The 25,473-nt window shown below is 41.2% G+C and overlaps 2 protein-coding genes across 4 annotated transcripts; both read right to left on the minus strand.

Annotated features, from left to right (window-relative positions):
* Positions 1-839: 839 nt before the first annotated feature.
* On the minus strand, positions 840-3,480 carry LOC139576199 (borealin-2-like). The gene is made up of 10 exons (XM_071401968.1): positions 3,256-3,480; positions 3,038-3,169; positions 2,911-2,951; positions 2,770-2,818; positions 2,633-2,691; positions 1,759-1,811; positions 1,527-1,613; positions 1,226-1,316; positions 1,065-1,151; positions 840-982 (listed from the first exon to the last, which is right to left on the minus strand). Exons 1-10 carry the CDS (start codon positions 3,374-3,376, stop codon positions 917-919), a joined length of 786 nt encoding a protein of 261 aa, XP_071258069.1. The 5' UTR covers positions 3,377-3,480; the 3' UTR covers positions 840-916.
* A 722-nt stretch (positions 3,481-4,202) lies between these two features.
* Positions 4,203-21,819, minus strand: LOC139576200 (alanine aminotransferase 2-like). 3 transcript variants are annotated; one of them, XM_071401969.1, is made up of 11 exons: positions 21,379-21,819; positions 18,480-18,569; positions 12,313-12,421; positions 11,760-11,893; positions 11,302-11,545; positions 10,089-10,168; positions 9,823-9,959; positions 9,128-9,302; positions 8,863-9,018; positions 8,538-8,650; positions 4,203-6,422 (listed from the first exon to the last, which is right to left on the minus strand). In XM_071401969.1, the coding sequence occupies exons 1-11, from the start codon at positions 21,697-21,699 to the stop codon at positions 6,266-6,268; spliced, it is 1,716 nt and encodes a 571-aa protein (XP_071258070.1). In that variant the 5' UTR covers positions 21,700-21,819; the 3' UTR covers positions 4,203-6,265. The 3 variants fall into 3 exon arrangements, with proteins under 3 accessions (XP_071258070.1, XP_071258071.1, XP_071258072.1); XM_071401970.1 differs by having other exon boundaries at positions 21,325-21,440; XM_071401971.1 differs by lacking the exon at positions 21,379-21,819 and adding an exon at positions 20,210-20,231.
* Positions 21,820-25,473: the final 3,654 nt, after the last annotated feature.

A 25,473-nucleotide genomic window follows, 5' to 3' on the forward strand; every position in this document is an offset into this window, starting at 1 on the left:
GGTTCTGTGAAAATTGAATTTAAAATCAGTAGCCACTGCCAGATTTCTGGATTGGGCTGCGCTCAGAGTATCCTACCCTGGCAAAACACTCTGTTAAGACACTGCAACCACGTACCTATGCAAGAGTGGATTCTCGGCACAGACTCAGGACAATTATTTTAAACTCTAATATAACCCAACATTGCCGTTATCTGCATCCTTTCAAGCACACCCTTCATTAACTTGAGATATTCACAATTTTCAATTAAGGTTTTATATGCAAGATGGTTTAATAGAGAGCGTAATTTATTATTTTATTTGGGTTTTGGTCCTATAAGAGTTATTTGTCACTTCCCACAAGCCGGGTTGTGACAAACACTCATTCTTATGTTTATTAAATGTATCGTATAGCGTGTGTGGCAGGCTTACGATGGCAAAAAACTATTTGAGAGTGTGCCGACCCTGGTATGCAGCTGGAGGTTTAATGTTTGAAGGGGTACGGAACTATTAAAAAATTTGAAACCACTGGTCTACCGTCTCAAAAGCTTTGGCCAAGTGAATAAAAATAGCAGCATAACATTGCTTAGAATCAAGGGCAATGGTGACATCATTGAGGACCTTTAAGGTTGCAATGACACATCCATAACCTGAGCGGAAACCAAAATGCATACCAGAGAGAATACTGTAGACATTTAAGCCAGTCAGTTATTTATTGATTATTACGTTTTTCCAACACTTTTGAAAAACAGTTTGACAGTTGTCAATACGAAAATATTCAATAGGATGCGCGCAACCACCAACTTTGTGGGGCTATATATTTCTCACCAGCCAGTGAACATGAATATACAAATACAGAACTATTTATTGAATAAACTTTTAATTTGAAAGTAAAACATGCATAGGTGGCATTAGTGGATCAATGTTAGATGTCTTGGTATCATTGCACAGTCTCATTCATAGGCTGATTCGCTTTGACTTTGTTGAAAAGGTAGTCCATCAGTTTCTAAATGAGAAAAAATGTCAGAATTAATTGTAGGGGATAAATTGTTCATTTCAATATGAGAAATTAACAGAATATATTTTACCATCAACTTCTGCATCTGGAGAACGGCCATATCATCCAGTAACCCGATGTCGACATCTTCAACAGTATCATCCGAGAGGCACAAAGTCTTGGGAGAAAATATGACTAGTTTAGACTGCTTGAAATAACTTAAAGCACAACAACCTCAATATGAAAAGTTACCTCTCCATGGGATGTAGAGATCATTACATGTGGAGACAATCCAGACAGGGAGCAATACAGGTAGTCATCACTGGCTGACCGCAAAACAGATCTAGAAACCAAGGAGAATTTAGGACAGAATTAATTTGATGAACTCAGACATCCCTTAAAAGATAGCAGTTTTTAAACTAGTGAAAGTGCAGTAAATGCAGTTGACTCAAATGGTATTTTGGACCCAGTAATTGCAGAATAACTGCAGTTACACTGCACTCTGGCTGCAATCTTTTTTTTTCATAAGGGATTGTGATAAGTGAAGACAAACCTGTGTTTCGTCCCAGTCAGTGGAGATTGATCACTAATTTTGGCAATGCGAGTTTTGGTTCTTTTAGTACTTGTGGATGTGGCACACCTGCAAGAGCAAAATCAACCAGAAGAGGGTGTTTCAGCTAACGCTACAAAATTAGTTCAATAGGGTGTTTGAGTGGTGGACTGGAACAAAACTAGCAACCACCCGGTTGCTCACCAGGACTGATAATATATATAGGGAGATTTACCGTAGGCTTCCAGTGCTTGAGCCATTGGCAAGTGATCTGGCTTTCTTGGAACCCTTTAGAAGAATGAAAATATACAATTTAATAAATTTAAGGGAAATGCCTGCTCTGTTCCCAATCACACATTGGCCTAATGCCATGCAAATAAAGTGGGAGCTAAACTATACCTACCTCGGCCTAAACATCAGCACCACAGCTAACTTCCACAATGCTGTGAATGATCTGAGACAAGGCAGCAAGGGCCTTCTACACCATCAAAAGGAACATACAATTCAACATCCCAATTACAATCTGGCAAAAAAAATACTTGAATCAGTTATAGAACCTATTGCCCTTTATGGTTGTACGGTCTGGGATCCACTCACCAACCAACAATTCACAAATTGGACAAACACCAAATTGAAACTCTGCAAAAACAATGTATGCAGAGCAGAATTAGGCCGATACCCGTTACATTTTATAACTACCTTAAAATAAGGGATTCACAAACCTTACATAACAAAGCCATCACCTACAGAGAGATTAACCTAGAGAAGAGTTCCTTAACCAGATAGTACACAGTGGTTGAATATTGCTTCGTTATAACACTGTACATAGCCATATGACATTTGAAATTTATTCATTTGAAAATTGTGAGTAATGTTTACTGTTCATTTTTGCTTGTTTATTTCGTTTTTTATTCCTGTCACGTGCTTTTGCAATGTAAATATACTGTAACGACCCGGGGTTTATAAACGCGGATATCGACTCTGAGGCACAGTCGATAGCGCGCTGGACTTCGGGCTAGAAGGTCGAGGGTTCGAGACCTGCTCCCTGCTATTTCATTACAATATGTTTCCCATGATAATAAGGCCCTTTAAATTGAATTGCTAGCTACCTTTGATGGTTCTGTTGTAGTCTTCCTTTTATGAGACGATGCACCTTCACTTACTTTGACTACAGAAAAACGAGAAAAAAATCGTTAATGGCAAGTTCGTGCATTTAAGTTAATTAACGGAAGAAATAAACCATTACCTTTACTGACCTTCCTTGTGAGAGGCTGGTGTATCTCGGGTGATTCGGTCTGTAAAAAAACGTTAGATTCTGACATTTCTACAGTAAGCCACAAGGAGGCAGCCATTTACAACCTGTCTGATAATCAATGTTTAGTCCTACCTTTATGGCGATGGTGACATTACCTGCCGAAATGTCATCCGCTAGGAAAAAAAGGTGGGGAAAAAACTAAATAAAGTCAACATGCATGCATTCCAAATAACATTTAAAATACATTTGAAAACCGCACCATTTATTAGATCTATCATCACGGTTTTTTGAAGCGCAGGTGGCATTTTCATCAATTCCACTTTGAAAACCCGATCTACTGTTGCAAGAGTCTGCTCCAATTTTTCCTCCATCTCGTTTATACGTTCTTGTGCTGTAAAGGGAGAACATAGTGAATTCAGTTAATTTGAGGAACATGGAAAACTGACGGTAGAGATGGGCCTACTTAAAATTAATAACCTTCTTTCTCGAACTGTTGAATAAAAAGCGCCCCTTGCTTTTGGCGCATCTCCTTGCTAAATTGACCATCTGTGTGTCCTTCTGCCTGATTGCTGACTTTCCTTATCCTTCTTGGTGCCATGGTTTCAACCGTGTGCCTTCTTCCCCTGCCGCCACATCACCTGAACGCTGATTTATAACCTTCAGGACACCAGGTGTTCCTGACCAGTCAATTGACCTCAAATTGACCCTAGAATCCACCACTAATAACTCAACTCACTAACCATTAGTGCTGGGCTAGGAGAAAACTGCACCCTTGTCCTGTGAGTCAATCTAATATTAATTTAAAAGATGGCCAAGTTTAAGATTTATGAACAGTTCAAGCACTCAGGTGGAAGTGTGATATGCAGTTATTCAATGACTGGTGGAGAGCAAATTGTCCTCCTGTATTAGAGGATAGACCGTTTATTGTTGAACTGTGTCATTGTAGTTTCTGATGTTTGGGTAAATGGCTAAATATTAGATTCAGTAGTTTCCCCAAGTACAATCATTCAATTCATATTGCATGAAACTGAATCTGTGGATATATCTTCTTCAGAGACCATTTATGCATTTACACAGGCAGCCCAATTCTGATATTTTTCCCCCCACTAATTTGTATTTTGACCAATCACATCAGATCTTTTTCAGAGCTGATCTGATCAGTGTCTTAACAGCACGATTTGCCAAAGGCAGGATACTCTGAGCGCAGCCCAATCCAGAAATCTGGCAGTGGCTTCTGATTAAATTCAATTTTCACAGAACCGCTTGTTGCAATTTCAACGAGGCTCTCGTTCAGATATCAGTAAGTGGACTGGAGGCAGGCCATGAAAGGGATAACAAATCCAGTTGTTTGTGTCAATGAAACAAATATCAGTATTGGGCTGCCTGTGTAAAAAAAAAAATGAAATTTGAATCATCTCTCAAAATGGATCTAAAAAGTATTTATTGTACAAAACACAACAGAAATAACAAAGTAAGAAATCGAAATCTGGATTAAAAAAATATATATTAATATCCAAAACATAAACAAGACAAGCAAAAACTGGGGTTAAGTCTTATTTCAGTTAGAAACGTGATATTTATAAGCACATCGATGTTGAACCCAAAACCTTTTCCAGTTAACCTTCAGCTCACGAAGAAAGAATGTTGAATAGAAAGCAGGCACATGAATGAAAACATTTAGCAGAAAATGTGCATTTTTTAAAATGTCATAGTATTAATTTGTTTTGTTTGTTGACATTCTCAAACGTCACTCAATGTAAATTACAGCTCATTACCATTGAAGGGACCTCATTGCAGTCAAATGGTTAAAAACCATTCATGTTGAGGTCAGTCAAGAGTTTCATACATTGAATGGCTCCCGAGGTTACGTTAATGCTTAAACACTTCATTCAGCATTAAACTGCATACAAAAATAGAAATGAGATGATACGGTATCAGAGAATAACAGTTCATCGGCTGGCTGAATTCATTGGACTGAAGCTTTTAGACTGCCTTGTGTGGGTCACTATGCTCATCTCCAACCTAAAAAAGGTTGTTTCACTTTACAATGACATTTCCTCCCGCTCGCAGTGTGCAGAAAGAGACACAGGCAGACGGATCCCAAAAACATTTTACAAACAAAAACACTAATATGCATTCAACCCACCATCTCCATCGTCTGAGATGTAACCGTACTCCCTTTCTCGTTCTCAGTTGTGATACAAATGTGAATGAAAGACATAAAGCCACTGTCAGTAAAAAGCGTAAACTATCTATGCAATAAATAGCCTAATAAGGGCACATGTCGATATACAGAATTATCAGAACCTACATTTCCCTTGGTTTGACCTTTAAGCTCATTTAAAAGTAGCCCACAAACAATTGCATTTATTTCCATAACAAGCACATAATACTGCAACTAGGCAGAGAGTACAGACACACACACCCCTCGAAAAAACCCTCTCCAAGTGCATCTGACACCTCAGATCAGTGTCATGCTAGACAGGTACTATATGGGTAAACATGTGCCCAACAGGGAGCTATGCAGGCTCAAAGCTTTATGACTTGGAGAGATACGATGTTGTTATAAATGGTTAGGAGAATCCCTCCCTGCTGTTTTTTCGGACCAGAAAGAGCTGATGTAGCAGTACTCATTGTCCGGAGTCCATGACCTGCATAAACAACCTCTGTTCCCCAGTTCCATTTGGCACATGGAAAAGTACAGCTGGTTCTAAGATAATATTTGCACTTACAGTGCCCCATAGTGTAGATCTCTACACAAAATGCCTCTAAGGAGACAGAAAAGCCTCAAGACAGGTAGAAAATACAAAACAGTGTAAATAACTTTGCGGGCACAAAAACAACAAAATGGAGTGCTAGAAAAAAATTCCCCAGTGCATCCTCTATAATGGAGCACTTTTGCGTACATCACAATGTACATTGCTTTAGTGTTAAAGGGGCAATCAGCAGTAGTTACAATAAAACGTCCTCACTGCCAGTTTCAATAAAAATCTGAGGGATCGGACTGGAGAATTGTAACCAAATTCATAGCCAGAGCTATGGATGCAAGGACTGATCCTCCATGATATCAACATTACAGTTTGAACCATGTTTAACCAGGCTATATAGTGTTTGTTTACATTTACAAACGCTTATATTTTGGGTTCTGATGGGGTACGACAGCTTATGAGGCATTTATAAGTTGTATTCCTCAAGAATCAATGGGTACATTGAACTACAATTTAATTTACAAGTCCTAAAATGTATGTAGCAACTGCAGATTGCCCCTTTAACATCTCTGTACAGACGGCATCGTTTCTCCCCACACTTTTACCTCTTCTGACAAAGGCACAAATGTCGCTCAAACAAGTACTGTTCCTAAAATCAGATAAAACTTCAAGCAATCATAGGTTACACTAGTAGAGTATAAAAGGGGTTACTTTTTTACTTTACATTATGTTAGTCGATACCTCTGCAAATGCTGTTTTTGTTTGTGTGTTAAACATTCTCAAACTATCTGAACTTGTTTCAGTGCGTCCCGTGTGTCATCCTCTGATCTCTTTGGTTCCTCCAATGACGCGTACTCCTTCAGAAACTTGATGTGGAAATCCCGGAGCTTCTCCAGGAGCACCTTCAGCTTCTCTGTCGTGGGCAGAATGGTCATTCTAGGGGGAAATCATATGTAAAACAACGTAGCGGGTCAGGTCATCTCAGATACCCAGAAGTTAAATTCTCGCGAATGTTGTTACACGTAAATCTCTCCATGAGAGATTACTTAGCGGGCAAAAGACAGACAGGGAGGAAGAGATCAATGCAAAGTAAACACAGCATCTCATCTGTAAGATATAAAAATAGAGCTGGAATGAAAGGAGGCCAGCTATTCAGTTAGCTCCTCTCCAGATAGTGTAATATTTGCAACTTCCAGCTCAGTTAAATCTTTTTAGTTTACTTATGCAAGCGAGATGTCAGTGCCTGACCAATTTGAGCCTGGTAGACGTGGCACTGTAATGGTTAGGTTTCAATGCGTCAATGTACAGTTTAAGTCGGAAGTTTACATACACCTTAGCCAAATACATTTAAACTCAGTTTTTCCACAATTCTTGACATTTAATCCTAGTAAAAATTCCCTGTCTTAGGTCAGTTAGGATCACCACTTTATTTTAAGAATGTGAAATGTCAGAATAATAGTAGAGAATGATTTATTTCAGCTTTTATTTCTTTCATCACATTCCCAGTGGGTCAGAAGTTTACATGATACCAAATACTAATTGAGTGTATTGCCTTTAAATTGTTTAACTTGGGTCAAACGTGTCGGGTAGCCTTCCACAAGCTTCCCACAATAAGTTGGGTGAATTTTGGCCCATTCCTCCTGACAGAGCTGGTGTAACGGAGTCAGGTTTGTAGGCCTCCTTGCTCGCACACGCCTTTTCAGTTCTGCCGACAAATTTTTATATGATTGAGGTCAGGGCTTTGCGATGGCCACTCCAATACCTTGACTTGGTTGTCCTTAAGCCATTTTGACACAACTTTGGAAGTATGCTTGGGGTCATTGTCCATTTGGAAGACCCATTTGCGACCAAGCTTTCACTTCCTGACTGATGTCTTGAGATGTTGCTTCAATATATCCACATAATTTTCTCTCCTCATGACACCATCTATTTTGTGAAGTGCACCAGTCCCTCTTGCAGCAAAGCACCCCCTGCAACATGATGCTGCCACCCCCGTGCATCACGGTTGGGATAGTGTTCTTCGGCTTGCAAGCATCCCCCTTTTTCCTCCAAACATAATGATGGTCATTGCGGCCAAACAGTTCCATTTTTGTTTCATCAGACCAGAGGTAATTTCTCCAAAAAGTACGATATTTGTCCCCATTTGCAGTTGAAAACCGTAGTCTGGCTTTTTTAATGGAGGTTTTGGAGCAGTGGCTTCTTCCTTGCTGAACGGCCTTTCAGGTTATGTCGATATAGGACTTGTTTTACTGTGGATATATATACTTTTGTACCCGTTTCCTCCAGCATCTTCACAAGGTTCTTTGCTGTTGTTCTGGGATTGATTTGCACTTTTCTCACCAAAGTACGTTCATCTCTATGAGACAGAACGCGTCTCCTTCCTGAGCGGTATGATGGCTGCGTGGTCCCATGGTGTTTGTACTTGCGTGCTATTGTTTGTACAGATGAACGTGGTACCTTCAGGCGTTTGGAAATTGTTCTCAAGGATTAACCAGACTTGTGGAGGTCTACAATTTTTTTCTGAGGTTTTGGCTGATTTCTTTTGATTTCCCTATGATGTCAAGCAGAGGCACTGAGTTTGAAAGTAGGCCTTGAAATACATCCACAGGCACACCTCCAATTGACTCAAATTATGTCAATTAGCCTATCCGAAGCTTCTAAAGCCATGACATCATTTTCTGGAATTTTCCAAGCTGTTTAAAGGCAGAGTCAACTTAGTGTATGTAAACTTATTTTGTAAACAATTGTTGGAAAAATTACTTGTGTCATGCACAAATAGATGTCCCAACCGACTTGCCAAAACTATAGTTTGTTAACAAGAAATTTGTGGAGTGGTTGAAAAACAAGTTTTAATGACTCCAACCTAAGTGTATGTAAACTCCCGACTTCAACTGTAGGTCACTAGCTACTGTCACAATCGGATTTGAATCCAACTGGTGAATCAGGACTAACAAAACACTGTCGTCACAGACAATCTTTCTGAAAGGCTTCTCTAAATTATTATGTCTTTGTAAATGTATGACGCAATGTTTCCACTAGTTGAACAGTTACCTGAAGTGATACGTCCCTTCCCTCTGGCCGAAGCCACTGCCTGGAACGAGGCAGATGCCAGTCTCCTCAAGCAGTCTCAGACAGTACATCATGTCAGGAGACATTCCCAGGGACTGCAGAAGAGAGACACACTTAAAAACCTGTTTTTCTAGTTTTGGGTATGGAGGCATATAATTATATGCCAATGCCAATTTGTTGTCAGCTGCACAGTACCTACACCATGCAAGTTTTATGCGTATGTTGAGAAGTGACAAATTCACTAATGGTTGTAGAACGGAATCACATTTCAGCAGTAGGTTTCTAGATGGGTGTTAGGTGAACAGACCTTGGCTTCCTCCACAGCTCGTGGGGGGATGAAGATGCGTGGGAAGGCGTACATGGCTCCCTGCACAGGGTTACATTTGATCCCAGGCACCGTGTTGAGGATCTGCTCAGTCATCTGGGCCTTCTCAGCCAGAGCTCCAAGCACAGCACTCTTCTCCTGGAAGACAACACGCATACACAACACAGAGGTCAGACATCGGTCTTGGATGGCAATCAAAACGGAATACTAACAAATTAACCCTCCACCACCACATTGAATGACAGACCTTGTGGAACTGGAGATAGGAGGGTTCGTGTGGCAGAGGAGGGTTGACGATGACATCCATGGCAGCCTGTCCAGAGACAGGGGGACACAGTCTAACAGAAAGCAGCTTAACCAGCTGGGCCTTGACCTCCAGGTCGAGGTTGAGAACCTCCATATAGCCCCCTCTAAACCCACACCTGTAGGGGAGGAGGACAGAGGAGAGGGGAGCGTTAGTGTTGGGTTCACAGTCACACGCAATAGAACCAAACTGGACTTTATCCCAGATCAAATCAACCATGGCAAAAATAATCCCATCAGCCAGTCAGTCTGCATTCCAAGGGCATAATTTTTGGGGGAGGGGGGCCTGGTAGCCTTGTGATTTTAGCCAACCCGTCTGACATTTATACACGCATGACAACGCAAATCAGAGGAGTTGGCTAAAGCACAGCATGGACCTGATTCCCAGGGCAACATGGCGTACTAACACAAAGGCTAACATTTTATAGTGTTCTTGTAGATCAAATAGATGAGACTAAGGCGCAATACGAGCTGGACATCCTGTTATGGATACATAGGAAAGTGTAATGTACGTCAGTGACTACTTATGGGGGTCAGACAGAGAATTCAGAGTGAGCACAGACAACGTGTGGTGTTTTAAGGGTACTTTGGGGGGAAATAGTGACCCTGTGCGAGGGGCACGTGGATGTGAATACTCACTCTCCTGAGTAGCCTTTGGAGGTGGAGTGAAATGAGGCCAGCTCGACAGTGTTGAAGTACTCTGGGCCCATCTCATAGAGCACCTTCTTAAAGGAGTGGAACTGACAGTCTGGGGAGTACACGTTGTCCTGATACACCTGGACACACACATAGGAGGATTACATCAACGGAGAATTGATACTTCTCATAGGACTGGAAAAGTAGAGAAATAGTCAGTGTCCATCCAGTTCAATACACCATGGTAGTTGGAAACAGCAAACAATTACCTCATCGGACATAACAAACAGATTCTCCTCGTAGGCAAAGTGGAGGACTTCCTCGATGCACTTCTTACTCTGCACTTGACCTGGATATTGCCAGAGTGAAAGAAAGGAGAGAAGAGGGGAGGGAGAGCGGTCACCACAGGTGCTGAAATTGAGAACATGGGAAACTCTACATGGGCCTTCCATCTGTACAGGGGACGCCATGACTACAAAGACAGTATGTACTGCATTATGGAGGCAGCTGGAAGCCAGAGGACCACAGTATTGCTTCACGGACGGTTACTAGCCTGCCGGATGCAATTTACGTGGTACACAGCGAGGGAGAACTGTGACACACTGGTCTGGACAGGAGCCCGTTCTTAGTGCAGTATTCACACATAAGTTGGCTTTGATTGTGTGGCTGTTAATGTTGGTGTTTGAGTGAGAAAGAGGTGAACCAATCAGTAAAAAAAAAACAGCACAGCCCCCTTCATTATCAACACATCTTGCCTACAACATTATGGAGCCTTTCCAGACTTTGAAGTCAGGAAGACTTCAAGTTAGGTGTCAGGCAGACTATTAAGTTACAGCTATTGTAAGAGGGAGTCCAATTCCTTTACCCTAACGTAAACTTATAAAGACAGATCCCGTTTCCTATGCAGGCTATAAACAGCCATCAGCTACCCTACATGACACAGCAGAGTAGAGGGGGTTCCACATATAACATCTTACACAACCTGACATCATGACCCTTGGCCTGCTTGTTTCAATGGTGGTACAGTATCAACATAGCTACCTCTTAAAGTTAATCATCATGCTTATTAGCCTTATGGGACATGGTAAACATTTGCAACATATAGATTTGAGATGATCATGCTTGGATATGTTGGATGCTGGTCTTTGGTGTGGTGGACACTGGTCTTTGGTGTGGTGGACACTGGTCTTGGATGTGGTAGACACTTGTCTTGGATGTGGTAGACACTTGTCTTGGATGTGGTAGACACTGGTCTTGGATGTGGTAGACACTGGTCTTGGATGTGGTAGACACTGGTCTTGGATGCGGTAGACACTGGTCTTTGATGTGTGTGATACTGGTCTTTGATGTGTGTGATACTGGTCTTTGATGTGTGTGATACTGGTCTTTGATGTGTGTGATACTGGTCTTTGATGTGTTGAACACTGAACAGTCACATTACATAAAGAGCCTAATCTCATTGTTCTGGCTGGCAAGACCCACCGGTAGGGTTTCCTGGATTGATGATGCAGATGACTCTGGGGTGACAGTGCTCCTTGGCAGCCTGGTAGGCTCTGTGGAGCTCGTTGATATCCAGGGCCCAGCAGTTGTCCTCGTCCAGGTAGTAGTTGATCTGAACGGCCTCCATCTCAGAGATGGCTGCAGAGTACAGGGGGTACTGAGGGATGGGGATCATCACACCACTCCTGGACCGGCCCTGGCCCGACACCAGCATCTTCAAGATGCTCTACGGTCAGATGAGAATATCGTTGCACAACATCAACAACTAGTAGGAAAGCATCCCAAATGAAAACGATAATGATTATAAGAGAAGAAAAAAACATGAAAATACCTAATAAATCCAATTAACTTTCAGTGACAGCTCAGATTAAACAAATACCAACCAACTCCCTTTTGTTTGTAAGAGGATTATTCGAAAGGGTCAAAAACTAAAGACTTACCACGATGCCATCACTAGCTCCGGTGGTGAGGTAAATATTGTCCCAGTCGGCAGGCACACCCTTATCCCGTTGCTCGATGTAGACAGCAATGTCCTGCCGAATACAGTCCACTCCCTGGCTGGCACTGTACGACCCTGGAGTTAAAACACACACAATATGGTATCAACTCTGGATTTGGTTTTTATGTTCTGTTTCAGGAAATAAATGAGAGCTTAGATAACTTCAACTTGCATACACTTTCTAGCTCCACTGTACCATGCAGTTTTAAATGAACTATTAGGCATATCTTGCAGCAACGGTAGGTCACAGAAAGAATGTTTCAAATGCATATTGTTGTAACCAAAACACTGCTAGGTTCTGCATTTTTCAGGCCACAACGTCATTAGAGCTTAACTTAGCATCCTGTTCTTTGTCAGTGAGACAATTCTGAACGCAACAGTGCACAGGAGACCAAAGCTCCTACTTGGTCAGCATTTAAAGCTATATTATTAGGCTATTTCAACACATGAATGTGAGTGCAGTGCACTCAGACAGACAGGCACACAGTACACACCCAGGCTCTGTCCCCCACAGCCCTGTAGAATGCGACGGGCACGTTGTTTGGCATCCTCCGGGAAACTAGAGCTGTCCAACAGCTCTGGGAATGAGCAGAGAGCCACCACCTGAACATAAAGACAGGAGGTGTTAATGTGAACTTCACCCCCATCAAGACACACAGACACCTTCACAATTTAATATGCCAATTTATTAAATAGCTTTACATAAGCATCCCAGGTGAACCAGCAGGAGGAAAAAAATATTTTTACTGAAGTTATCCTTCCACACAATCATGTTTGCTCTTGTACAGTTCTAAAGGAATGTCTGATTCCTGTATGTAGCGTTAGTTGCATGTAAGGACTAGTATGTGAGGAGGAGGAAAATACATTGTTCTTTCACTCTGAGAATGGCTTGTGATTAATAAAGCAAATCAACAACACTCATCTGAACATGACCCATTCTATCGGGAGGACTCATGGGTTTACACAATGACAGACATAAAATAAGCCACTTAAAAGTGGTCTAACATTTGACCAATATGAAGTACATAGACGGGTTGGTTGTTTAGTAACAAAACCGATGCATACGCAACTATGGTGCAAAACAGACGGGGTTGACTTAGATTGTTGACTAAACTATATTTAGTCTCCAATGTTTATTGAAAACAAATTAATTTGCACAATGAGCACTTGTCCTAAATATATCGTTACAGTTGTTGGTTAGCTAGCTAGCGAATTTGTGCCATATTAGCATCGACATGAAATAAGTCAAAACAGGACATCAAGAGCAAGATAAAACTAGCTGAAACATGCCTCCTACAATTCCCCACATGGCAGCTTCTTGCCATCTGACTGTTCAGAATCATAACGCACAGCTTCCGGATCAATTAATGCGCGCGCATCATTTTCGTGACGTTGTTAGCCAACCCGTCAATAGAAGGCTAGTGTAGCCGAGCCACAAGTAATTTACACAATCTGTTCTGTGTTTATTTGTTTGCAGTGTAGTTTCTAGATGGTGTAGAGCAGGGGTGTCAAACATACGGCCCGCGGGCCGGAACCGGCCCCCAAGGAGGTTCGATCAGGCCCGCAGGATAATTTGAAAGTGGAAAAAATGCATAAAAGACATGGAATTAATATTTTTAATTCGCTGCAATTCATGGATTATCCGCTAAGGGGCGCACTCTTTCCATCAGAGTAGAAGACAAGCCGCATCACTGAGACAGACTGAAAACAGCAGACGGTATCAATGCGCCATCTGCTGCTTGTTACGACGTTGTTAATACCTTGGTCTCTACCTCTCCGCTACACCCTCATTAGCCAAAATGTCGTTATCCAAACGGAGAAAAGTAGATAAGGAGTGTAGAATTTTCAAAGAAAAATGGACCACGTCCTATTTATTTACAGAGATGCACGGAAAACCTTCGTGCTTGGTGTGTTTGCAACAAGTTTCGGTATTGAAGGAATATAATATTCGACGCCACTACGAGACTCATCACAGCGAAAAATATGACGGCTTGCAAGGACAACTGAGAAGAGATAAGATTAACGAATTGCTGGCGGGTCTGAGGAAACAGCAGTCAACTTTCATCCAGAGCCGAGAAGTCAGTGAAGCAGCGGTAAAAGCCAGCTACATAATTGCTAGCGAAATAGCATTAGCATCGAAGCCGTATTCCGACGGTGACTTTGTTAAACGATGCATGATGAAGGCGGCTGAACTTGTGCAAACGAGAGTGTCCAATCAGGCCCGCGTGTGGTTTGAGTAAAAAATAAAATGAACTCAGTATACTTTAAAATGACTCAAATCAAATTGAAACAAACAATTTGTAGATTGTGCCCAGCTCGCTAATAATCACCAGAATGAAAGCTAGACATAGAAAATTCCCAGAACGATGGATAGAGAACAATTCAGTTTCCAATTTTGATGTAGAGGAAATGCAACAAATTTTCAATGCGGCCCTCCGGACCTCACTGAAGACCGAATGCGGCCCCCAGGGCAAGATGAGTTTGACACCCCTGGTGTAGAGTATGTTTGCAGATGAGATTTAGGGCAGAACCTTTGATCACAGTAAAATAGGCAGCATGACATTAGCACACAGGTTCTGTGGTTCCAGAGCAGTAAATACTGGGGAGTGGGGCCAGAGACACAAGTCACCTTGGACAGTGACATAGCAGTGGCATTGACTGGCATCAACAAAGCTTGCTGCCTTACAAGCTACTGAATCACATGGAAAGTTTTACGACAGTTCCATGGACACACTGGTCTGCACACAATGTCATTGGCAACTGACAGATTTACTTTCAAGCCACCTGACAACGCAAGTTTATTAGAGACAAAGTAAGATGGGCTGTGCAGAGTTAGGCTTTATAGAACTACTCAAACTAGGCTATATAGACTTCACATACCGGTACTTCAACAATATAACATTTAAAAAACAGGCCTCCTGGTACAGCTAGCCCAATAGTTCAAGTTCAAGCACTGGGGCTATTATTTTAATGATAATGGAAGATCTGAAGTGAGCTGCCCTGGGCGATATGGCCTAAACTTATGGACGATTCACGGGATATATACACAATGCATTCAGGAAAGTATTCAGACCCGTGACTTTTACAACATTTTGTTACGTTACAGTCTTATTCTAAAATTGATATACACACCCCCAATCAATCTACCCACAATATCCCATAATGGAAAAGCAAAAACAGCAAATGTATTACAAATAAAAAACTGAAATATCACATTTACATAAGTATTCAGACCTTTTACTCAGTACTTTGTTGAAGCACCTTTGGCAGCGATTACACCCTCGAGTCTTAATAGGTATGACGCTACAAGCTTGGCACACCTGTATTCCGGGAGTTTCTCCCATTATTCTCTGCAGATTCTCTCAAGCTTTGTCATGTTGGATGGGCAGCGTCGCTGCAAAGCTATTTTCAGGTCTCTCCGGAGATGTTGGATCAGGTTAAAGTTCTGGCTCTGGCTGGGCCACTCAAGGACATTCAGAGACTTGTCCCAAAGCCACTCCTGCGTTGTCTTGGCTGTGTGCTTAGGGTTGTTGTCCTGTTGGAAGGTGAACCTTCGCCCCAGTCTAAGGTCCGGAGTGCACTGTAGCAGGTTTTCATCAAGGATCTCTCTGTACTTTGCTCCATCTTTCCCTTGATTCTGACTAGTTTCCCAGTCCCTGCCGCTGAAAAACATCCCCACAGCATGACGCTGCCACCACTATGCTTCACCGTAGGGATGGTGCCAGGTTTCCTCCAGACGTGACACTTGGCATTCAGGCCAAAGAGTTCAATCTTGGTTTCATCTGACCAGAGAATCGTGTTTCTCATGGTTGAGAGTGCCTTTTGGCAAACTCCAAGTGGACTGTCATGTGCCATTTAATGAGGAGTGGCTTCCGTCTGGATACTCTACCAAAAGGCCTTATTGGTGGAGTGCTGCAGAGATGGTTGTCCTTCTAAAAGGTTCTCCCATCTCCACAAAGGAACTCTGGAGTTCTGTCAGAGTGACCATCGGGTTCTTGGTCACCTGCTGACCATGGCCCTTCTCCCCTACTTGATCACTTTGGCCGGGCGGCCAGCTCTAGGAAGAGTCTTGGTGGTTCCAAACTTCTTCCATTTAAGAATGATGGAGGTCACTGTGCTCTTGGGGACCTTCAATGCTGCAGAAATTGTTTGGTACCCTTCCCCAGATCTGTGCCTCAACACAATCCTGTCTCGGAGCTCTACGGCCAATTCCTTCGACCTCATGGCTTGGTTTTTGATCTGACATGGACTGTCAACTGTGGGACCTTATATAGACAGGTGTGTGCCTTTCCAGATCATGTCCAATCGATTGAATTTACCACAGGTGGACTCCAATCAAGTTGTAGAAACATCTCAAGGATGATCAATGGAAATAGGATGCTCCTGAGCTCAATTTTGAGTCTAAGTGTCTGAATACTTATGTAAATAAGGTATTTATTTTTATGTTTAATACATTTGCAAACATTTCTAAAAACCTGTTTTCGCTTTGTGATTATGGGGTATTGTGTGTAGATTGATGAGGAAAATGTTTTAGTTAATCAATTTTAGAATAAGGCTGTAACAACAAAATGTGGAAAAGGTCAAGGGGTCTGCATACTTACCGAATGCACTGTATGGGGGGGCATATAACAATCTCAGCTCTGTAGATTTTGCTGCAAAGAGACAGAATCACTAGATCATTAATTGTGTTATTGCCCCTATGTAGCTTGTTTCTGGTCACAGGTTCAGAAATGGTTAAACAATTACAACATTCACTTAAAATTAACATTACAAATAACACTGTTGGGTGATTTGGAAAACCATTGTCAATCAATCAATAATGGAATAATACTTGTAGGAAAGGTTTTCATCTTTATCTCACAATCTGTGGATACTATGTGCTTAGAAAGGTTCAAAATTCACAATTGAAAAACATGGTACATGGACACCAAATGAGGGTGGTCTACGGTGATAGATGGGATGGGCTGAGAGTGGCTGAGGGGTGGTATTAAAGAGCTCATGTTCGGTAATGCATTATTGATATGTGATTGCTGTATAAAAAGTACCATGTATGTGAAATGTATATGTCAAGTGTATGTAAAAAAAAAAAAAAATACTTATCGCAGCAGGAATTATAAAAAATTAACACAGGTCTCATAAACAATATCTCAAGCACAAGCCCACATGCTAGTGAGTAAGTAGCCAGCTAATCTTTATATTTCAAGTTTAGCCAACTTAGATCTATTTGCTTGCTAACAAGGTAGAACAGTTGAATCGTTATGAACACACCCTTCTGTCTGTCTCCAACTGTTTTGAATTCTCAGAATGAGAATGAGTTGCCAATTCCTTATATAATTAGTGTTTTATGCTGATTGCACAGTTAAAAAACACATACTAGACAGCTAGTATAACAGTCTTTGGCTAAAATAGTTATAGCGGTACATGGTACTGCAATATCGCGCGCAACAAATTGAGCATACATTTTCCAGAATCAATGTTCAGTGATACTCTTGTTTTAGTAGTGTCTACTCTGCGCACAATTTGAAGAGTTGAGACAGGGCATCGTTAGAAAGGTTAACTTCTCTATTACAGTAAAATAATGTCTCAATGCGTTTCGGTGTCCATTTTTCCTTCAGTTTCCTTACTTAATTTTTTTTTATTTTAAACTCTGCATTGCTGGGAAACGGCTCCTAAGTAAGAATTTCACGGTAAGGTCTACTACACCTGTTGTATTCGGCGGTTGTGACAAATAAAAATTGATTTGACCAGTTCTGTTGAACCAAACCTCAAATGCAAAGAGCGAGTTGAATCCGCTTGTCAGAGAGAAAGAAGTGATCTCTCATCTTTGTTGACTTGAGTGACAGGGGGGAGGGGCTTGGTGTGTTTGTGTATATTGGAAGGTGCACAGCTTACAAGTCATTGCACACAGCACAGAAGGAGCAAATGAGACGAGACCAAAAAGACAACGTGAGAATAAGTGGACATAAGCGCTCATAAAAAAATGTAATAAACTTAATTCTTGAGATATAGGCATTTGGAAGACATTGCAAAAACATAAATTCTAATTAATTCAATATCGCCCAGCCCTAGGCGATTGCTATAACAATGTGGAGCACAAGACTGGACATAATATAGCCCCTTCTCTGGAATGTGCACTTTCACTAGAAGAGACCATACTCTGTGCTCATGCAGATAGCCTATCCAACACAAATTTGCTGGGTGGAATCCAACAGTACGTAGAGTAAGGAATATGCTTAATGTTTTTTTTTTGAGGTATTTCTTCTAGAATACCAGATAGAGATAGGTAACACATTTTGTGCTGCTGTTAAGAAATGACTTTATTATTATGTACTAATGAATGTGATCCCATTTCCAACCTCTCCATGAGCCGAGGACATTCCTCTAAATGTTTCAGAGTGCAAATAGTAGCCTAAACAAAACAGTAGATGTGCAGCCTCATCAGCCAAACTGATGCCCAGCCAAGGATGACTGATTTAGTAACTCGGAATAAACAGATAGCCGTCCTGACAGAATATTTCCTTAGCAATATCACCGAATCAACAGTCCAGTTAGAGAGGGTGATAATGGAATTAGAAGTCTATTTGACCTTGTGGTGGTTATGGTGGTAGGACAGGTGATGTAAATATGACTACACTTTTCCTGACCCATCCCTGCCCCTCACCTGACGGAGAAAGGTGATTGGCTTCTGCCCCATGGCATGTGAATCTCCAATGTTGGCTTTGATGACCTCAGTGAAGGGGTGTTTCTGACCCTGGAGAGAAAAAAATTACAATTTAGATTCACGTTGAGAGAAAATTTGAATTTTGTAAATACCTCTGCACATATGAATAAATTAATAAATAGTTCAATAAAAATACATATGAAAAACTACACTGAACAATGAATGCAACAATTTCAAAGATTTTGCTGAGTTACAGTTCATATAAGGAAATCAGACAATTGAAATAAATTCATTAGGCCTTAATCTATGGATTTCACATGACTGGGCATGGGCGCAGCCATGAAGCCCACCCACTTGGGAGCCAGGCCAACCCACTGGGGAGCCAGGCCTAGCCAATCAAACTGGTGTCTGGTCTCAGACAATCCCACAGGTGAAGAAACTGGATGTGGAGGTCCTGGGCTGGCATGGTTACACGTGGTATGCGGTTGTGAGGCCGGTTTGACGTACTGACAAATTCTCTAAAATGACGTTGGAGGCGGCTTATAGTAGAGAAATTAACATTAAATTCTCTGGCAACAGCTCTGATGGCCATTCCTGCAGTCTGCATGCCAAATACATGCTCCCTCAACTTGAGACATCTGTGGCATTGTGTTGTGTGACAAAACGGCATTTTAGAATGGCCTTTTATTGTCCCCATCACAAGGTGCAGCTGTGTAATGATCATGCTGTTTAATCAGCTTCTTGTCAGGTGGATGGATTATCTTGACGACGGATGAAATCCTCACTAACAGGGATTTTAACAAATTTGTGCACACAGTTTGAGAGAAATAAGCTAATAAGAAATGGAACATTTCTGGTTTCATTATTTCAGCTCATGAAACATGGGACCAGCACTTTACACATTGCGTTTATCTTTTGTTCAGTGTAGTGTTGATCTAAGTAGGCTACTCTTTCTATCATTGTAACTGTTGAGGCAGATTTAGGCCTACAAGACAGAACAGTATATTAGATGAGTTGTCACAGCAAGTGATGGATCAAATAATTACTCCTGTCAAGGTTGTGGTCTAAGAGCAAATACATTGCATGATTATGCATACTGGGGGTACATCATTGATTGACACCATCCTTTACATGATGTATTAGCCTAACCTAAGTGCTGTAGTCCTACAATTTCATTTTAATGCCCCTGTGGTGGCCCAGTATCTAAATCATATTTTGACAAGAGTATGCAGGGGACATAACAAAGCGACCCACCCTAGTGTGGTCTTGTATATGTCAGGGTGGTACAAGGATCATGTGCTCCTACCAGCCCCTAGGAAGGCACCTGTTTCAGGGCTATTATTAGTTGAACTGCCTTTGCCCAAGGCACACATCAATCAACTTATCCAACATGACAGAGAAACAAGCGAGTGTAAGACTCAAGTGAAAGAAGAGTAGTGGGAGTAGATTTTGAAGACTGGCTTTTGTTCAAGTGGAGTGTGGGCTATAGGTCAGTCACAGCATCAGTCTGAATGAATGAATTCCAGTTCACGGATCTTGTAGGTCATATAATTACATGTAAATAAAAGGATCTCTGTGTTGTAGCTCATCTTCATCATTAAAGTAAACTAGCCTAAACAACCCCACACAACAGTCTGGATTACAAGGGGTCCTTGTCTGATATTAATGTAAAGGCATCACTAAACAGCACAACATGTACATGAAAAGCAGTTGAGCTAAGGGTTAGCTACCAGTAACTTTGGTTGAGCTTTCACTAGCAAAGTTCGTCATTGCCTGGGAATCAGATGGCGCCTTCTGGGATTTTTCTGTGTTTGATTCTGAATCCAAAAAGGCACTTGCACAGTTGAGCTATCTCTGTTGCAGGTGCATGGTAACAATTGAATAACATGAAAGAAAATAGAAGCCACGATCACTGTTCTTTATTAAGCTTTACGTATCGGCCTCAAGGCATTTGTCAGAGCATTTTTCCCAGAGTGTTTGATTCTGGAAATGGACCTCTCAGGTCCTATTATGCCGAAATGTTGAATATAATAAAATGAGTTTACTCTACTGGTTGTCTGCGTCGTTGGTCCTTTTGCAGGTTGGAATTTGAGCCAATACATCCATAGGAAAGTATTATTAGACCAACTTTTCAAAGCACCGAGTTGTGTTCAGAATTATATCACTTGAAGCAGGCGTAAAACCATGTAAACATGAGCACTGTACATGTTTGGCAAGTATGCATGCAAGTATTTACATAATGTGTGCATGCTTCAGGTTATAGTTATCTGAACGGACTACCAGTGCTTTGAAAAGTTGTGTTAAGACTTTCCTTTCGACAGTCAAAGTCCTACCTGCAAAAGGACCAACTATGCAGATAACCGATAGAGTAACTTCAAATGTAATTTTATTCAACATTCCGGTTTGGAGAGGACCGTTTCCAAAATCAAACAAAGAAAAATCCCGGACGGTAGATTGAGAAATTCACTGTCTGGTGGTCCCCTGTCAAAGCGCATCACTGCCACGTCCACAAGGAGGTACCACCAAGGTTGAGCAAGTATTGGCTCCTTATCACACACATACAAGCGGATGGATGCATCGCGACTCGAGGAGGATGATGCAACATTGTATCGGCACTGAGGGTAGACGCTACACACATAATTATATATAAACTAGCTAGTAAGCTAACGTTACTCCTCCATTTCCCCAACTGTCGTCCACTATTTTAGTTGATCATATAAAGCATGAGAGCACATATCCATGACTAATCTTAGCTAGTTTGTTTGCTGGGGGGTGCCAACGTTACGGCTGTGTAAATTGCTAGTTGCCGTAAATGCTGGTTAGCATGAGCTAGTAGCAAGCTCACCTATTGGTTTCTTTCCTCGCTAGTTAGAATGATAGGCAATGTGTTGTCTGTCACCTGTTGCAAGCCTCTCTCGATGTCACCAGCCTTCGTGACAATGGGTCCTCTTACAGCGTACTCCACCGCTTTCACTTGCGGATTGAGGGTGTCCATGGTCAGACTCTTTTCTCGTATCTTGCCATTCTCTCTCAAGACCACGGTTGCCTCAGCTGTACTGAATCTCTTCTGTCCATACTGTTCAACGGGTCCTTGTGTTTTGAATCGTATGGATTGCACTAAACATGAGGTTTCCCGAGCCTTTGTCCGCACAAGGGCTGGAGACTGGTCAAAAACACGTGCAATCAATGATCTATTTGCCAAGTGCTGAAGTCGATGCATGATCTCAGAAGGTTAGCTAGAAGAAGCACAGAAATTAATGACCGCTGAAAATGAAGAACGATAGTATGTGAGAAAGAGGCGATGCTAGAGGGATAACTGAGCGCGAAATATGTCTTCTCCAGCAGGTGGCGATGTTTTTTGTTTTTTTTTCGCTTACCAAGTGAGGAGTTTTAGTTTGGAGATCAAAGTGAGAGTCGAATTTGGTCTACAAAAAAATTGAATGGCTTGATTGTGACGCGAGGCTTATTTAATCGAAAATGTGTGTCGTAATTGTTAGGTTGTTACGGGTGTACAGATATAAGTAGGACACGTGACACCCCGGCAAAAACAAACACTTTATATCAGTGTTTGTTTTTGCCGGGGTGTCACGTGTCCTACTTAGTTATTCCTGTTCTTCGGATACGTATCTTCCCTCTCATTGGTTAGAATGGTCTCACCTGATCTTGGCTCATCCCAACTGCCTTCCATTTTTTAAGACATTTATTTTAATTGTCAGAGTAGCCACTTGAGTATCTGGTCAACATTATGGATAGTCTGTGGTAATATCACCCAATCAGGTTACAATTCTGTATGCAACGTTCTGAAGATTTGAATTCGCCCGAGTTAGGTTGAATTACCATTTCCCACACCTTCAATACTGGACTGCTAAGACGGTACTGGACACAGCCACTGCAACACTGACTTTAAATTAATTGTTATAATCAAAAGTGAGGACTGCCTGCCAATATGATACCAAACCTGGGTCTGGGTCATGTCAAAATGTGAATATATGTCAAAAAGTATTTGAGGTGGGTTTGTTTTTTATTTGGAGTTTGCACTTTTGGGACCATTCCATTGGTGCCAATTGTACCAGGCACACTAAATCAAATGAAGCTAAAGTGTTTTGTTCTGACTGTTATATGGTGATAAATTATGCTGGCTCATCTAACCAGGCGGCGCTATCACCGGTCCTAGGTTGGTAACCGTTCTGTGAGCAATATAGATGAGCCAGCAGTTGAGTATTGGTCTTCATGATAGATAGTGGTGTAAATCAAATCCTAATAAATGACAAGTAAAGATTACATCCCGTGTCCTCCAATTATATGTTGGTCTATTCAAGATACTACACTGACCATACACACTTTTTCTCAAATAAAACGCACCACACTTATTCACTTGGCTAGTTACTCAATCAATCCAACCAAACTACACTCAGCGCATGGGATGGGAGGTTAGCTGATTGGTCAAAAAGCAGATAGTGCCATCTACTGGATACATGGTTGCACTGTGTACTTACTGTCCTAATAACCTCGGGCCACATTCAATCAAATCAAATTGTATTTGTCACATGCGCCGAATACAGCAGCTGTAGACATTACGGTGAAATGCTTATTTACAAGAGCTTAACCAACAATGCAGTTCAAGTTAATAAAATACTTACTAAATAAACTAAAGTTAAAAAAATCGAATCAATCAAAAGGTAACACAATACATTTACATAACAATAACGAGGCTATATACAGGGGGAACCGGTACCGAATCAATGTGCGGGTGGTACAGGTTAGTCGAGGTAATTTATAAAGGGGGGGTCAATGTAAATAGTCCAGTAACCGGTATGGGGAAATCCAGTTACCGGTATGGGGATTCAGGGCTAAGTCAAAAACAGAATGGCTTTGGCTGGAAAATGCACAAGCAGATAATGTGAAGTAAAAGAGTGCCTCAAATAAAGGTAATTTTGCATCTCAATTAATTTATTAAATTCTTCAAATAACGGAAATACAATTCTCAAACTAAAGATACATGTTTTAGACAGTCATTATAATATAGTCTAATAATACTGTCAACTTTTCAGATACACTGCAGAAAAGGTTAAAGAATTCTACATTTCTCATGAAATCAAATAAAATGTTATTGGTCACATACACGTGCTTAGCAGATGTTATTGCGGGTGTAGCGAAATGCTTGTGAATCATGAATCCCTACTTTGCATATGAACCATGTACTGCAGTTTTCCTTGCCTAATAAATCCGACTTTGATACCAGTTGTTAGTATACAGTCTGAAACAAAGCACTGCAAAATCGTGGACATTTTCCTTACAAACCAGAATATTAAATAACATTTCATTTGAACTTAATCCACCGGTTGTCTGTGCCGTTGGTTCTTCAGCTGTTTGAAATTTGAGACAAAATATCCATAGGAAAGTATTGTTTACCCAGCGCCGGTACTAAAGTTGAAATTTATATTACCTAGCACATGAGCAAAACCATGTAAACACCTGTTAGTATACTTCTGTCTTGAGGACGTGCCTTCGGTCATGAGCAAACGCATCTTGATTGCCACACACATAGACCTGTGTTTTAATAATAATAATACTTTCCTACGGACAATTGGCAGAGTATGTTCAAATATGATTTTATTCAACATTCGTGACGGACAAGGGACGTTTAGGCTTTTTTTCTATGTAAATGTGTGTGGCGTTGCCTACGCAATTGAAGGCGTCGACCACGTTTAGTGACTACAGTTTCCTTTGCTATGCATGGAGGCTCATTGATCAGTCAGACTTCTTGGTTCTCAGTGCCAGATTGCTGTCCTCAGTGTTTCTCAGGGCTGGATCAAATTGGAAGATTTTACTATGAACGTTTACTCATGGGTGGTTCACCCTGGTGAGACATTTATAACGTGTTAAGTATACTGAACTCAAATCCAGAAAACATCAACTAGGCATTTTGTCAGAGAACATTATAAAACTTTAAGAATTTCAAGTATCTTAAAGACTGTATGCTGCTCTGTTATATAAACCTTTAGGCAGGAACTGACTTAGTGATTTGGAGGCCCCGGGCAGAGGCCAATCTGAGGCCCCCACCCCCGCTCCTATGTGTGCATGCACAATTATGGGTTTTATAGTTAAGACATGTAATTGAACTGTAAACATGTATTACCTTTTAATGTGCCATGAACACATTCAAACCACTTCAAAAAGTAGGTTACTTTTGCACGTTCACTCAAAATCATTCCAGCATCCGAACAGTGCACTGTGCACCCGCCAATTTTCCTTCAATTTGCAATTGGTTGAAACCAAGTGCCGACACTTGTGGGGTTTGTAGAGCAAAGCAGAGAACACCATCATGTTCGTGAGAGTCTCATCTTTCCATAGAGGTGTGTAGCCCAAACTGTTCAGACGCTATAGATGTTTTCGTGAGAAGGCCGATTTTCAGGATGTCTTCTGTTCTGACAAACAGCGCTGTAGCTCTGCCACCTTCCACCGCAGATGGGAAGGCCGAAATTATTAAAATATTTGTTTTATTATTAGTATGCCCAGCTCATGAGGCCCCTTGATGATGTGAGGCCTGAGGCATTTGCCTCTTCTTGCTAATGGTAAATCCGCCAGTGCTTTTATGGTAGCACTTTATAATAACTCATAATAAAGCATGTATAATGGATTAGCCATTTTGCGTGGCCTCATCTAAAGTGTGAGCTATTTATAGTTTATAAATACTTTATAAATGTTTTGAGTGACCTGTGTTATTTCTCACTAAAAAAGATGGACATGCCATTGGTTGACATTACAGCAGTACCGGATTCTCCTTAAGGTCTCAAAATAGCCTAGAACATATCAATGGTAAAATAATATGCACACAACACAGGATGTTAAAGGACCTATATTAAACAGCTTATGAATGGTCTTATGAATCATTATAAGTTGTTTATAAATGTGTGAATAACTAGGTTACTAACATTTACAAATGTGGAAGTAATGATTAATAAATGATGAATAAACTATTTACTAATCCATT

Source organism: Salvelinus alpinus, chromosome 5 (genome assembly GCF_045679555.1).
Source record: "Salvelinus alpinus chromosome 5, SLU_Salpinus.1, whole genome shotgun sequence".
Lineage (NCBI taxonomy): Eukaryota > Metazoa > Chordata > Actinopteri > Salmoniformes > Salmonidae > Salvelinus > Salvelinus alpinus.

What these genes read in the sequence shown, in the direction of transcription:
- LOC139576199 (XM_071401968.1), bottom strand. Translation starts at nt 3,376, where the DNA reads ATGGCACCAAGAAGGATAAGGAAAGTCAGCAATCAGGCAGAAGGACAC. An exon ending in CACAAGGAAGGTCAGTAAAG is followed by an intron (nt 2,692 to 2,769) that starts GTAATGGTTTAT and finishes GTTTTTCTGTAG; the next exon opens with TCAAAGTAAGTGAAGGTGCA. An exon ending in TCCAGATGCAGAAGTTGATG is followed by an intron (nt 983 to 1,064) that starts GTAAAATATATT and finishes TTTCTCATTTAG; the next exon opens with AAACTGATGGACTACCTTTT.
- LOC139576200 (XM_071401969.1), bottom strand. Translation starts at nt 21,699, where the DNA reads ATGCATCGACTTCAGCACTTGGCAAATAGATCATTGATTGCACGTGTT. An exon ending in CTGTGGGGGACAGAGCCTGG is followed by an intron (nt 11,894 to 12,312) that starts GTGTGTACTGTG and finishes TTTTAACTCCAG; the next exon opens with GGTCGTACAGTGCCAGCCAG. An exon ending in GAGCTGTGGAGGAAGCCAAG is followed by an intron (nt 8,651 to 8,862) that starts GTCTGTTCACCT and finishes TCTCTTCTGCAG; the next exon opens with TCCCTGGGAATGTCTCCTGA.